The sequence below is a fragment of the Stegostoma tigrinum genome, chromosome 44 (assembly GCF_030684315.1).
Source record: "Stegostoma tigrinum isolate sSteTig4 chromosome 44, sSteTig4.hap1, whole genome shotgun sequence".
Classification (NCBI taxonomy): domain Eukaryota; kingdom Metazoa; phylum Chordata; class Chondrichthyes; order Orectolobiformes; family Stegostomatidae; genus Stegostoma; species Stegostoma tigrinum.
In genome coordinates, this window is record NC_081397.1 from 3,443,004 (window position 1) to 3,459,102 (window position 16,099).

The 16,099-nt window shown below is 42.2% G+C and overlaps 1 protein-coding gene and 1 pseudogene across 1 annotated transcript; one reads left to right on the plus strand and one right to left on the minus strand.

Annotated features, from left to right (window-relative positions):
- The window catches only part of LOC132206921 (uncharacterized), a 1,098,881-nt pseudogene that overhangs the window by 828,449 nt on the left and 254,333 nt on the right, over nucleotides 1-16,099 (plus strand).
- Nucleotides 678-4,521, minus strand: LOC132206916 (probable G-protein coupled receptor 139). The gene is made up of 2 exons (XM_059642013.1): nucleotides 4,318-4,521; nucleotides 678-2,942 (listed from the first exon to the last, which is right to left on the minus strand). Exons 1-2 carry the CDS (start codon nucleotides 4,454-4,456, stop codon nucleotides 2,044-2,046), a joined length of 1,038 nt encoding a protein of 345 aa, XP_059497996.1. The 5' UTR covers nucleotides 4,457-4,521; the 3' UTR covers nucleotides 678-2,043.

Here is a 16,099-nt window from a genome sequence, read left to right on the forward strand (position 1 = left end):
AAAACAATGTTAATGATGGTTCTGGTGGATCGTCTATTCCACTCCTCCCAAGGGTTCAATTACTGGACAACACCTGCCATCTGCTTGAACAATGATATCTCTGCCTTCAACACCATAATTCCAATCACATGTATCTCTAAACGCTGATACCTACACCTTGGCTCAACTTCTGGAACTGAATTCACAACTTCCTGCCCCACAAACTGCAATCAATAAGAATAGATGACCTCAGATCTTCCACCATAACCCCCAACAGTGGAATTTCACAGGGATCCTACTCAGCTTCCTCTGTTCCTTGCGGCCAACTTCTCCCCCAACTCCATTTCCCAGTTTGCGAACAACACCATCATTGTCGGTCAGATGTCACACAACGGTCACACAGAATACAGCGGGGAGATTGAGTGTTTAATTGTCTGCTGTAAGGATAACAATATCTCCTTTAACATCAGCAAAATGGAAGAGCTGGTCATTGAATTCAGGGAGCAGGGTGGAGCGCACACTCCTTTCTGCATCAATGATGTGGAGGTAGACGACGTCAAGTTCCTGAGAGGGATAGTCAGCAAAAATCTGGCCTTGTCCGCTCACGTCAGCACGACCATCAGTGAAGCACAAACACGTCTTAACTTCGTCTTGAGACTATGGAAATTCAGCAAAGACTCTTACCAGTTTTTATAGATGCACCAGATAACACATCCCATTTGGGCGCATCACAGCTTGGTGCAGGAACTGCTCTTCCCACAGCCACAAACGACAGAGAATTGTGAACACAGCCCAGTCCATCACACAATCCGGCCTTCCATCCATTGGCTCCATCAAGACTTTCTGCTGCCTCTTGAAATCAACAAATATAATCAAACTCCTCCCACACATGTTTTACCGTCTTTACCAAAATTCCCCACCTTCTGTTGGATATGAAGTATAAAGTTTGAATACACAGACATATGGGATTCGGAACAGCCTCATTCCCACTGTTATCGGTCTATTGAAAGGATCTCTCAAACGTTCAACTGCAGCATGCAGTTCGACTCCAGGCCTGAGCTCAAAAACAAACGAAGCCTCTCTGGTGTTTTTTTTATTAAATCCCACACTTGACATGAGCTGCCCACAGCCCATGAGTCATTTAAAATTTGTAACTTAAAACTGAACAAAATAATAAAATCGTAAAATCAGGGGCTCTCACACGACATTCCATCCCTCAGCAGCAGGTACAACATATTTAGCCCTCTTGTTCTCACAATGTGTATCTGGAATTATTCAAACACACCTCACCATCACTTGTATATAATGGGATCCTGTCAACCATCCTCTGTAATTCTGCAGTTTCCATGGTATATCGTCCCAGTTCAACGACACACCTGCAGTCTCCCACCCTCCACACATAACCATCACAGCTACTGAATCAGGCATGACCTGTCTGCAGGAAAGTTAAAAATCTAAATCCAGTTTTGGAATCTTTTTTCTTCACGCTTACTGTTGTCTGGTGTGTCATGTTCCCCACACCATATTTCCGGGTGTATTGTCCTCTTTTCACAGTGCAAAGAATTCTTACTGCTGCTCCTGCAAAGGTTTTCTTGCAATATCCCATTCTTATGTTTTCACTCTATATTAATATTCCAATTTCCTTTGCAGTCCGTGGTTCATCACATACCTTTTCGTTCTCTTTTATTTTCTAGGACTACTGAACAACTCCAGGACCCTGACAAGTTCGCAGAGAGATAAGTGTTCTCCGCAGGACTGGAAACAAGGGCTCAGTGATTTAAAAATTTCCTCAGTCTCCGTTCAGAACAAATACCACCCTGTCTCTCTAACAAGAGCCATATGTACCTACAGCACAGAAAGATATCTTTCAGCCTATCGTATCCACGCTCAGCGAAAACAGCCAAACAAACATGTAATCACATTTTCCACCACTTGGTCCATAGCATTGCTTGCCATGACATCAGAATTGCACACCTAAATGCCACTCACTCCAGAAGCAGATTAGGCAATAAAGGCAAAACAATCGCAGAGACACTTTATTTTTCAGTAATTCTGTTATTCGCTCTATTTAATGTGTTTAATAAATGGGAAAAATAAATGTGAAAGAAGTTTCCTCAACGCTTCTCTGAACTTTGTCTGTGTCACAGCATAAATATAAGTATTTGTGCAACAACTGAGGAGCTGAAGCATGAAGCCCAAATCCTGGATAAAGTACTCATGAGTGACAATCAGATTCAAAAGGAAACACACACGTCTCCACATAGAAAATGTAATTAATACTGCCCATAACAGTATGAAGTTCACTGATATAAGCAGCAGTAAAATGATAGATTTCCTCCGGTTGTCTAACTCTGAGTCTTCTGCATTTTCCAAATTTTTGTGAGCTCGAAGTCTCTTGCGTACTTTGCTTGTCATTAAAATCTGTCTCACCGTCATAACGTTGAGCAGCAGAATTAGGACAAATGGGGCGCAGGGTGTGAGAACGTAATTGAGAATATCGACTGTCATCCAAACAAGAGAATACTGAACAGCAAATGATACACCACAAAACCATGGAGCGTTCACTAAAATGTATCTACCTGTTAACAAGAAATATTGGGTGATATTCTTTGAAAAGCTCAGCAGAGACACTGTTCCCAGAACCACTGCTGCAGTTTTCCTGGTGCAATATTTACTTTTCAGTGTCTGGGAAGAAATTGCCACAAAGCGATCAAAAGTGAAAGTGACAGTGAACCAGACAGAACAGTCAGTGGAAGCGTAAAGCAGGATTGCGTGAATGTTGCACGTGGGTACATAGTACAGGAAACGGAAATGCTCAGCGTGAACAATTGGAATGTGTCTCAATATCAGGTCGAAGACAATTACCAACAGATCTGCCACTGTCATGGCCAGGAGATAGCATGTCACACTCTTGGAGAGACCGCAGTTGTTCCGGGATAGGATGGCAATAGTCAGTAGGTTACCTGTCAGGGAGGGAAGGTGTAAAAATATTTTTTTAAAAAAGTCAATGTGATCATTTTAATTCTGTACTAATTAAACTTGTTACATTTATCTTAATATCTTCAATAGATTGGCGGTGGGGGTGGGCTCAATTGGCTCTGCTTCCTGCACAGATTTCCAATGCATTTTCAGGCCAATGGCGGTGGCAGAATGCCTCTACCAGCTTCGGTCACCGTGAAGGTTCTGCCTTTCCCGCCCGTCTTTTTCTCTGTGGGTTTTTGATCTTCATGATAAACAGAAATCAACAATTTCTCTACAAGGAAATAGACCTACGATCCTCTCTCACAATGGTACCTTGTTTCCATGATCGATTGTGGTCATTTTATGGGGATGAGCAAGTATGTGACCCAAAAGACTCCAAATCAACTTGAAAGTCGGAGAGAGAATGTGATAGTGGTTATTTGTTTTCAGACTGGAGGCTTGTGACCATCAGTAAGTCACAAAAGGTGAAGGTGGGTGTGTTCCTTTTTTTGTCATTTATGTAAATGATTTGCATCCGAAATTGGGACAAATGGTTAATAAATTTGCAGATGAAATGAAACTTGTTCGTGTAATGTACAGTGAATAACGCTGCCTAAGATTAAACGGGAACTTGATCATCTGAGGCATTGGACTCACGAGTTGCAGAATGAGTTTCGTTCAGATCAATGTGAGGTGGTGCATTAAGGTGCCGTTAAAAAGCAGCCACTGAAAGACCTTTTCACTGCACTCCTATGCTTCTATGTGACAATACATGACACTCAAGTCACTTGAGCATATTTGCCTAAAATTGTCTCCAATTCTGCCTCAATGTGATCTGCACTCAACCAATGTGCAACAAAATAGACTTTTGGGGGGCATCCTCTCAGAGCAGGCATTCTCTCAAAATCACTCTGACTCTCAGATACTTAATGACATTTACACACCGATCCTCTAAGTTATAAAGAGAATAAAGGATGTTATTGAACTCATTCTTCTTCAACATTTATTTTACGTCTGGAGGCAGCTCAGTGAACGTTCTGTGAACTGATTTCCAAACATATACAATCTCTCCAAAGGAAGGAAATGATGCTTTTTAGAATACTCTTGTGTAATAGCAAAAACGCTGCAAATATTTCATAGCTGTCCACTGGAATTGAGACTAACTGCTTGTACCGATATCCTAATATGTTATTCTTCACGGATACAACACAGATAACATGGATTGGAATAAGACCGGGGATTCGGATTACTGGATGGAGACCAGAATCTGTGACTGGAAGTTTAGAACATGCCCACTCTTCACAAAATACAATTTTCTAGAATTGTAGTGCAGTTTGATATGTAATAGATAACTAAAACCAAAGCACAAGGACTTACTTGGAACTCCAACGAGAGCAAGAACAGGATAGTAGCCAGCTTGAATAACGTGAAGTATGCAAGAGATCCACCATTGCCATTGTAGCGTTTCATAATATGTAGAAATAGTGTAGAGAGAACCGATCAAACTCCTGTTCATTGCATTAGCTGTCAAATCGATTAAAGGCGAATTCTGTTCTACCAACTCTATCCCTCTGCAGCCTGTAAATACGAGGGCTGTTGGTCTTGCCGAGTCTGCTGAATGATAAACGAAAAACACTCCATAAATAATAGAGCAGAGAACCCCTCCCACCGTTGACACAGTTACGGTCCATGGAGAATGACATTAATCACAGTCTCAGAAAAACAAAAAGCCATTTGATAACCCCTTGTGATTTGAATTAAAAAGAATATTCACTTTGTCCGGATTGGATACAAGATATTTTCAGATGGAATGAATGTTCAAAATTGCAAATGTTCAGACAAAATATGAAAATCTTCACTGTGCGTACACATGATTCTGGAAAAGCCGTTATAACTCTGGTTTCTGGTGCATGGTGAGCCCCAGGGTGTTGATAATATGGACATCAGTGACTGTAACACCATTGAATGTCAAGACGGGTACTTAGATGGTCTCTTATTGATGATTGTCATCTGTGCGGCATGAATGTTACGTGCCACTTGTCAACCTAAGCTCAGATATTCCCCAAACCTTGTTGCATTTGAACATCGACGGCTTTCATATCTCTCATCCAGGTTGTACTTTGGATTACTCAAAAAATTCTAACTGATGTAACTTTTTATTGGTTTATCGTCTATACACAGGAAATGTATCTCGAACCTGTTCTGTTCCTCCCCATACATAGATTTTCGGTCCTCACTTTCGATAATCATCTTTAATCACATGGACTTTAACTGATGTTCCGACCCGAAGATGATTTTCTTTATCATCATTTACTGTACTCAATACACTTTGAACTTATGAACTTATTTGAATTAATTGATTAGTTATAACACTGCTGTCTAGACCATTAATCTGAAACTGTGAACCGCAAATGTCTGCAGCATCTCCGATCATTCGTCTGAATTCTCTGTTTCATTCTTTCTCCCTGGTTATGCGAGCCTCTTGATTGAACAACATCTTGATCAAGTCGTTATAAATGTAAGAAAAACGTCTGGACACCAGGTTGGTAACTGAATACCTGAGAGATTCAAAATCACGTTTCCATGCAATATGATACCCGTGCTTCACATCACCATGCCACATTTACGCCCTTCTTTTCCTACTTTATCAACTGTCCCTTGGGATTTATTGGTTTTACCAAGACTGAATCCTCGTTTATCAGCAACATTGGAGTGACAACTAGCCGGAAACTCATGTGGGCTGTCATATAAACCGCATGGTTACAGTCGTGTACAGTTGACCCTACAGACTGTAGGCACTCGACAGGGTTTTCAGGATTTTCTGCAATAATTCGAAGTGATGTCTGAAACTCTGTGCAATTTTCAGGGAAATTGGACTTGATTTCAGTTTCGCAAGAAAAGGTAACCCATGAAATTTTGGCGGCAGGGAGCATGGCAGGGAGGCGTCTCCCAATGCCTCGGATCTGCCCACATCAACGTTTTATTTGTTGTAGGGTTAGACACCTCATTATATTTATAAGTACTGAGACGATAATTGGCCCTGCTGAAGGGCTGGTTGAATAGTTAGTCTCTATATTTCAGACGAGTCCGAGAGGGTTCTGTCTGTATTAATATTGCTAACCCCCGTCCGCCCCGCCCCCTCAGCATCCCTTCCACACCAAGTGACAGTGAGACTTCTGCTTACATTGTACACAAGTCTTCTACTTCTATTTCCACTGAACAATGGATTCCTGCTGTTCTCTCCTGTACTTCACTGTGTAAGAGAGCAATGCAGTTTCAATAATCAGCTTCATATTTTGTCTGAAGTTCGAAAGCAAAAATATTAAGGTGTTATCTGTTGTTGCTTGCAGATGATCAATTAAATTGATCTTCAGTCTAAATTCTGTTCTTCCAAAAAAATTACCCATTCGGCTTGTTGCCGGAAAATATTTTGTTCAAAAACTTCGATTGATTTGCTAAGCCAAAAACGTGTTCACTCGGGTGCGGTTACTTTAGCAGACAAACCAGTGATCGGTGCCAAAACTTAATTTTATTCTTCTCTATTCTCCCTCGAATTGGCCTCAGAAATAAGGAAATTGAGTGGGGTAGCGTCTTGTATTTCATTAAATTCTCGTTCCAGGCCCTCTCAATCTATGGAACAATAGAAAAGCACGTTGCACCGCTCTGGCACTCCATAGAAAAGCCTTTTCATTGCGAAGTCTGAAGTTGATACACTCCTTTCGATAAGCTAGTTTCAAATTTTGCCGTTTGTACGTCTCACTTCTCATAACAACTGGTTTTCAAATCAGTTACTGGGTTAATGCCCGAATGTTCATTTGTGGTGTTGGAGTCTCATTATTTATTTATTTATTACTCTGGGTTTGGAGGATCCTCATCTTGGTGACACAGGGAAACTTCATCCAAAGAGGGCGGAGGTGCACCCCATTTGGGATTATATTCATTCCCCACCCTGAACTGAATAGCTTTTCTGTTCGTCCTGAACTAAAGGCCAATTGGAATTGTACTTTACCTCCCAGAATTTCTCTACGGGTCCCAAAGCGCAGAGAAATCTTCTCTGGCTTGAAATGGTGCCTTCAAGGTTGCAATCTCTTGCTGCTCTTTGGATTGATCAGCATTTTGAAGTTATTGCTGAAGCTGTGTGTGATCTCCTCCGTCAAGTGCCGCCTGCGGATCTTTGTGATTTTTAAAAAAAGTTCCTGAGCCCGAGTTTCTGACCCGGAAACCTGCCTGTGTGTATTCTCTGCATTCCTCAAGTTACTGAGAGGAGTGGGATGGAGAGACTTAGGACAGCAGGGTGCAGTGACACACTGGTGGTGTACACTGCTGTCAGAGCTGCATCCGTTCAGGCAACAGGGAAATTTCTGCCACCCTTGTGACTCGTGCCTTGTCGATAGTCGAATAGTTTTTGGTGAGTCAGGAAGTGATTTTCAGGCCGCAGTGTTCCTAGCTTTTGACCTACTACTGTAACCACGACGTTTATGTGACAATCCACATGAGTTTCTGGCCAGTTGTAACTCCAGTGTTGCTGATAAACAGGGATTCAGTCTTGGTAAAACCATTAAATGCCAAGGGACAGTGGATAGATAGTCTCTTATTGTGAATGGTACCTGCCTGGCATTTGTGGGGCATGAACATCATTTACCACTTGTCAGCCCAAACTCGGATATTGCCCAGGTCTTGTTACATTTGACTAGGGACTGACTCAGTATCAGAGGAGTCCGGAATGGTGCTGAGCATTGAGGATTAATTCAGAGCAATTGGCACCGGGGTGCCAACAGAAAGTAGCTTCAACGTCAAGAATACCTGCCCGGATTTATATTTTGGTTGTTCTTCAATCGCAGCAGGTTGACGTCGCTAGAGGAGAAGCATTTGTTTTCATAATGTTGTGGAGATCTACAGCACAGGAAAAATATAAAAGTTCCTTTGTCACAGGGCGTTGGCTGCAGTAAAGAACGTCTATGTTAATCCCTTTTTCCAGCACTTGGTTCATTGCCTTTAATGTCGTTTCAACTGAATTCCTGAATAACTCTTATTGCAGTTGTGATGTCGAACAGCTTTACAGGCAGTGAGGTCCAGATTCACACCGCCATCTAAGGTGTACACAGACTTCCTTTTTACCCAACTCCTCTGAGTCTCTGCTGTTAACCATCACTCCGTGTCCCCTTTGTAATTTATCCCTGCAGCAAGTGAAAAGTTCCTTCCTGTCTCCCTTAGCTCTGGCCACAATAATTTTACACATCACTATCACACCCTTTACAACGTCCCGACTCCAATGAAAACAGCCCCTGTCTATCCAACCTTTCCTTAAATCTGAGACTCGACAGCCCAGGCGACATTTTGCTCATCTCTTTTGCACCCTTGTCACATTTCCCACGTTTGTCCTCTGATACACTGAGTGTCTGTTCCTAGTTGTCCTTTGAAGAAGACGGCAAGTTGACTTTTGGAAGTACCGCAGCCTTTGCGTTGCAGGTAGACCCACAATAACATCAGGGGCAATTCCAGGATTTCAATCCAATGGCAATTAAGAAAATGTGATATATTTCCAAGTAAGGATGGTGCGTTTTTTGGTGACGGTGCAGGTAATGGTGTTTCTATGTATTCGTTGAAACAGCTTTTTGATCTGGAAGTGGTCGTGAGCCTGGAAGTTTATTTCTAAGGAACCTTGACGAATTTCTGCAATCACACTGCATCCATGGAGCAGCAGTGATGGAGAGGAGAATCGATATTTGTATAATAACTAAGGAAGTAATTTAAAATATGATGTGACAAGCCCATTTTTTGATCTGCATGTGGAAAATCAATGTCATACATTAGGATATCACATGCAGTGGATGAGAAAGTGGATTTAGAGCTGGTTTGGATATTCACTAAATTCATATCTCCGAGTTTGATAAAGGTCAGACGTTTATTTCACACAAATAATCCAAAGGACTCTTGACGGATGTAAGGAATAAAATTGAAATCATTGTTTCAGTTTGTCTGTGATTTCTCTTCATATATAGCCTAATTAAAGGCAGACTGTCGCCATTTGCGCATAAGAGTTGGCGTCCCTGAGTGAGCTTCGGCAAGAAATGACCTGAAGCTACTTCGAATCTGAACCTACCAGCCTTGCATTCTCGAAAATCTTTCTTGAGCCTGAAGAAAGGGAAGCTGGCAGGCGTGATGATGAAAATTTAGTTGGGCGAATGAGGATAAAGGCGATCCCAGCAGCAATTGTGTTTTTCTTTTCAGATTTATTCAGAACACTTACGTTTTTATTTGTGGAATTTGAAATTTAAACTGTATTTTGAAATCATTATCGATTGTCAACGTGAGCGGCAGAACTTGGTTGAGAAATATTGAATGTGAATATGTAAATGTGGACAGCGTACTGTGAAGCCCGTGATGTTATGAGTCCTGGCGCACTGAATCATTGTCTACAGTTAACTAGGAAGTCCTTGGGGAAGATGACATCGTAGCCCATGAAGCATGAACGAAAACAGAGACATGTCGACCTCAGTGAGTTGAACTCAGAAAATTAGGAGTGGCAATCATAAAATGCCAGGCGAGAGGGAATTTCAAAGCCAACGAAATTTCCAGTCATGAGAGAGCAGTTTTCCATTTGTGAAACACAGAATTGAAGGAAAAGCGTGAGGAATTACAAATGGGGAATGAGAGTAACATAGCTTACTTTCCATGTTGTCAAAGTCAATTTGAGGTAATCAGAGAAAGCTCAGGGTCAGAAATTAAAACTCGGGAATTTGAAAAGAGAAAGAAATATCTGTAGGAGGCAGTTAATGCAATGCCACACACACACAGCTTCAGCAATAATTGTAAAACGCTGATCAGTCTGAATACCAGCGAGAGATTACATCCTTGAAGTCACAACTTTCAAGTCAGACAAGATGTTACTGCGCTTTGGGACACGTAGAGAAATTCTCGGAAGAAAGAAACAATTCAGTTGTTTCAGGATGTCCAGGGTGGGGAATGAATATTATCCCAAACCGGGCGCACCTCCGCCGTATTTGAATCGAGATTCTGCGTCCACGTTTGTCAGCCTCCGAGAAAACCCAACTTAATAAACAAAACAAAAGGAAGTCCAGCAGCATACATAAGGGCAATAGACCAGGAAATGGGGTGTAAAGCAGTTGTTTTGATAAGTGAGATGAACATGAGGCGCAGTTTGAAACTCTAAACTCAGCAATGAAAAGGCGTACCCCTTGGAGTGCCAGAGCATTGTAAGGTGCTTTTCTGATATTCCTTGGGCTAAGAGGGTCTGGAAGGGGAATTTAGCGAAATCCAGACCGTGATACCAATCAATTTCCTTCTCCCTGTGACTAACCCGACAGAGAGAATGAACAGGAATAAAACTAACAAAAACGGAGTTGCTGAAAGAGCTCAGCAGGTCTGGCAGCATCTGTGAAGGAAGAAAAAAGAGTTCACGTTTCGGGTCCTCAGAACTGATAGTGGCCGGGAAAACGGCAGTTTATGTGTATAAAATAGTGAGGTGGGTGGGGTCCGGAATAAACAATAGGATAGAGCCTAAAGAGAGAGAATAACAATTGGTCACTCAAAGGAGCTGTCAACGATCAGAGATAATAGGAACTGCAGATGCTGGAGAATCCGAGATCAGAAAAAAAATGTGAGGCTAGGTGAACACAGCAGGCAAAGCAACATCTTAGGAGCACGAAAGCTGACGTTTCGGGCCTAGATCCTTCATCAGAAATGAGTATTTTTCTGATGAACAGTCTCGGCTCGAAACGTCAGCTTTCCTGCTCGTAAGAAGCTGTTTGGCCTGCTGTGTTCATCCAGCTCTACACTTTGTTTTCTCTGCTACCAGTCAGGCTGGGAGGGTGAGTAGCTGTTAATGGGGACTGTTAGCGACTGACAACAGCGGGTGTGTAAAGGCATGCTATGTGCTAACTAATAATACTAAGTTTTGACCCCAATCATTGGTCCATCTGCTCAACTGAGAGTGTCTGGGTGAACGCGTTTTCGGATTAATAAATGGGTCGAAGTTTTCGAATAGAATATTGCTCGACAACACGTACAATGAGTACAATTTTTGTGAGAATAAAATTTAAGACATGTATAAATGATAATCTGCAAATAACAGCCGATGCTAAATTAATCCTTTTACTTTCGAACTTCAGATCAACGTGAAGCTGATTATTGAAACTGGGCTGCTGGCTGACACACGTGTGAATTGAAAGAGTGAACAGTGGGGATATTCAGTGGAAATAGATAGCTTGTGTACAATGTAGCCAGAAGCCAGCAGCGGCTCTGTGGGACTCACCATATCAATACCGACGCGCTCCGCTTTGACATATGAGAAAAGCCTAAGTCCTTAACCAGTCTGTCAGCAAGGCCAACTCCTGTCAGTGTACTGGTAAATATGAAGAGGTATCCAATTCTACAACTAATCAAACGTTGATAATAAAGTGTGAAGCCGAATGAACACAGCAGGCCAAGCAGCAGCTCAGGAGCACAAAAGCTGACCTTTCGGGCTTAGACACTTCATCAGAGCTAATCAAACATTGCTGGGTGCAGATCCGAGACATTCGGAGACGCCTCCCAGATCATCCACACCCCGCCCTCACACATTCATGGTTTATATTTACTTGCAAAACTGATTTCAAGTTCAAATTCGCTGACATTTGCACAAATAACACTCATATTCATATGGGAAGAGCCTGAAAAAAAGAAGTTGAGCGTCCTGCCAGAAAAGAAGGGCCCAAAGGAGGGATGGTTATGTGATTCACGGGTAATGTATTGTCTGGAAAGTTCATCATGAATGGCTACCAGTGGCTTTGAATCTCTCAGGTATTCAGTGACCAACATGGTGTCCAGAACGTTTAACGAACATTCATAACGAATTGATCAAGATGTTCAATGAAAGGTGCACAGAATCAGAGAGAAAGAAACAGAGAATGCAGAAGATTGATCGGAGATGCTGCAGATACTTGTGGTTCACAATCTCTCCAGTTAATGGTCCAGACAGCAGTGCCAAAAGTGACTGACAAACAAAATCCGCTCCTCAGGTTAAAGGTATATTAGGGAAAATAGATGATGAACTGTACTGAGTAATCACATCGGGACATTAATTGAAATCTCCGTGTTTAAAGGCGATTAATGAAAGTGAGGACTGATAATTTGTGTATGTGAAGGAACGGAATAGGTTTGTGTTAGCGATTATTTTCATGTGAATATATAACAAACCATTGCATTTTATCACAACTATATTTGTTTTGAGTAATACAAACTGCAATCTTGATGAGAGAGTAGGAACTGCAGATATTGGAGGATCTGAGATAACAAGGTGTCGAGCTGGATGAACACAACAGGCCAAGCAGCATCAGAGAAGGGTCTCGGCTCGAAACGTCAGCCGTCCTGCTCCTCTGATGCTGCTTGGCCTGCTGTGTTTATCCAGCTCTACACCTTGCTATGTGCAATTTTGATGAGTGTGGTTGAACTTCCGCAGGAGACAAAAGGGGAGATTTGTGCTGGCAGCAATGGAAGAATGCCAACAGATCGATCAAACTTCTTTGTCCCGATCCGCCCGACACAACCGGACAAACCACGTGCTGTTTTGATCCCAGCGGTAATGAGCCATTTAACCGGTAATGAGCCATTTCACCGGTAATGGGCCATTTAACCAGTAATGGCACGTTTAACCAGTAATAACGCGTTTAACCAGTAATGAGACGTTTAACCGGTAATGAGAAATTTAACTGTACGCCCCAAGATTCAATATCACTGGACAGAGAGGAAAAAAGAAACCGTCAGTTGGATATACAGCGACGGAATATAATGTATGTCAACAGCATCAATCGATAAGTGCGACCATAAACATGTTTTGTTCCCATCCCTGATGCGAAATTTAGCATTTATGTTAATAATTGCCCATGTACTGAGGAACAATGGAATTAGTGAACATCAGGCGAAGAGAATTTATAACTTCTGTCGAGAATGACTCAGCTAGAACAAAGAAACGGTGAAATGTTTTTCCAATTCGCAAAAATATGAGGTCCATAAGTTTCGTGAAAGGGATATCTGAAATAAAATAGAAGTGATTTTCAGAAAGGCACACCCATTACATGTTAAGGTTCAGGATGATAGTTCGCGAATTAAGACAGATATTTTTAAAAATGCAGAAACATTCTTGAATATCTGGAATTGGGGAAGTAATACTTGCACGGTCGGAAGGTTTCAAATTATTTCATAACTTACCGTTATTATTCTGTGGAATGAATATGCATTTCTATCACGTTTCGCCATTGGCGTCAGCAACACGTGCGACACTTGAAACTGGAATTAGTTCTATTCATACATGATAGTTTTATAACGGGTACATTCTCTTATTTCACAGTAACAATGTTTTCGTTGACATGTTTCTTACTCTGTTTCTGTTCCGAGCATGTTTATTACTTTGGAAATGATAAATACTTTTGTATTTTCTTCACTGATTTTTTTTTGCAATTCATTGATTCATTATAGTCTGTGTATATCTGGTCCATTTTCGACATTTACACAGTGTAGCGACTGAACTCAGAAATAAACCAGATGGTAGGAAATGGCCAGTTATACTATGAAATATTCATCACGTTGAAAATAATAAATAAAGAGGAAGGTCCATAAGACTCTAAAGTTCAGAAATTTAATAACAGTTCGTGGATTGAAATAAATGTCTGGAATAACCTGTGAAGGAAGAAAGACAGGACATTGTATCAGTGATTAGAAATAATTATCATGCCTCGCAAAGAAGGAGTACAAGATCACAAGGTGTGGAGCTGGATGCTCACAGCAATCCAAGCAGCATCAAAGGAGCAGGAAGGATGATGTTTCGGGCCTAGGCCTTTCATCAGAAATGGGTATTTTTCTGATGAAGGGTCTGGGCTCGAAACATCAGCCTTCCTGCTCCTCTGATGCTTTTTGGCCTGCTGTGTTCATCCAGCTCTACACCTCGATATCTCAGATTGTTCAGCACCTGCAGTTCCTCTTATCTCAGGAATGCAAGATATGTGAGCAAAATTACCTCAGCTCCTGCTTGATAACAACAACAACAACAACAAATGATTGTGCTGAAGAAGAACTTAGAACATAGAACATAGAACATAGAACAGTACAGCACAGAACAGGCCCTTCAGCCCACAATGTTGTGCCGACCATTGATCCTCATGTATGCACCCTCAAATTTCTGTGACCATATACATGTCCAGCAGTCTCTTAAATGACCCCAATGGCCTTGCTTCCACACGGCTTTGTGAGGGGTAGGTCATGCCTTACAAACCTTATCGAGTTTTTTGAGGATGTGACGTGAAAAGTTGATGAGGGTCGAGCTGTGGATGTGGTGTATATGGACTTCAGTAAGGCATTTGATAAGGTTCCCCATGGTAGGCTCATTCAGAAGGTCGGGAGGAATGGGATACAGGGGAACTTAGCTGCTTGGAGACAGAATTGGCTGGCCAACAGAAGACAGCGAGTGGTAGGAGAAGGAAAATATTCTGCCTGGAAGTCAGTGGTGAGTGGAGTTCCACAGGGCTCTGTCCTTGGGCCTCTACTGTTTGTAATTTTTATTAATGACTTGGATGAGGGGATTGAAGGATGGGTCAGCAAGTTTGCAGACGACACAAAGGTCGGAGGTGTCGTTGACAGTGTAGAGGGCTGTTGTAGGCTGCAGCGGGACATTGACAGGATGCAGAGATGGGCTGAGAGGTGGCAGATGGAGTTCAACCTGGATAAATGCGAGGTGATGCATTTTGGAAGGTCGAATTTGAAAGCTGAGTACAGGATTAAGGATAGGATTCTTGGCAGTGTGGAGGAACAGAGGGATCTAGGTGTGCAGATACATAGATCCCTTAAAATGGCCACCCAAGTGGACAGGGTTGTTAAGAAAGCATATGGTGTTATGGCTTTCATTAACAGGGGGATTGAGTTTAAGAGTCGTGAGATCTTGTTGCAGCTCTATAAAACTTTGGTTAGACCGCACTTGGAATACTGCGTCCAGTTCTGGGTGCCCTATTATAGGAAAGATGTGGATGCTTTGGAGAGGGTTCAGAGGAGGTTTACCAGGATGCTGCCTGGACTGGAGGGCTTATCTTATGAAGAGAGGTTGACTGAGCTCGGTCTCTTTTCATTGGAGAAAAGGAGGAGGAGAGGGGACCTAATTGAGGTATACAAGATAATGAGAGGCATAGATAGAGTTGCTTGCCAGAGACGATTTCCCAGGGCAGAAATGGCTAGCACGAGGGGTCATAGTTTTAAGCTGGTTGGTGGAAAGTATCGAGGGGATGTCAGAGGCAGGTTCTTTACGCAGAGAGTTGTGAGAGCATGGAACTTAAGGAGTTACTTGCAAAAAGCTGTGACTTCAAAGAGACAATCGTACGCCGAATATGGCCTGAGGTGATAGTGGCAGCCCCTTCAGATCCAGGCAGCAATCATGAAATTCTGGCAAACTGGAATCAATGGATATCAGGCTGCAAACTCACCACTGGTTGGAGCCTCATCTGATAAATAGGAAGATGGTCGTGATTGTTGCAAATTGGTCGTCTCATCTCCAGGCCTTTTCTGCAGGAGTTCGTCAGGGTTCGTCAGAGGATCCTGGAGATCCTCCATCATGGCATTGTGTTCAACACACATCAGGTGGACAGCAGCCATTGAAGAAGACAGCTCACCACGATATTCACAAGGGCAATGAGGGATGGGTAATAAATGCTGGGCAGCCAGAAACGCACACGTCCTACAAATGCATTTAACATATGTTCAAAAGCAGGGGCTTCACTTCTAAAGAGCACTTCACTCAGCCACTAAAACACATACTACTGTGAGCTAACCTAGTTTGTTCTCCACTACATCACCAATACTGGTGTCATTTGTTAACTTCCTAACCATATCACCGATATTTACATCCTCATTATTTATATCAATGACAAAATCATTGGAGCCAGCCATGATCTTTGCAGTAAGCAGCTGGTCACATGCCTCCAGTTTGAAAAGCAACCCTCCATCACCACCCCATATCTCCTATCTTCCAGTTAATATTGTCCCAAAGCCGAGCTCTCCCCGTCCTTGTTAACCAGTCTGCAATGTGGCCAAGAATGGTACGGTTGAACCAGTTGCTGGAAAATTTGGTGACCAAGTTGTTGGCCACATGATGAGATAATTCTTATTAACCAAAGAA

Excerpts from the sequence above, each read along its gene's own strand:
- LOC132206916 (XM_059642013.1), bottom strand. The coding sequence starts at position 4,456 with ATGAACAGGAGTTTGATCGGTTCTCTCTACACTATTTCTACATATTAT. Across the intron at positions 2,943-4,317 it reads TGCTCTCGTTGGAGTTCCAA|GTAACCTACTGACTATTGCC; the intron begins GTAAGTCCTTGT and ends CCTCCCTGACAG.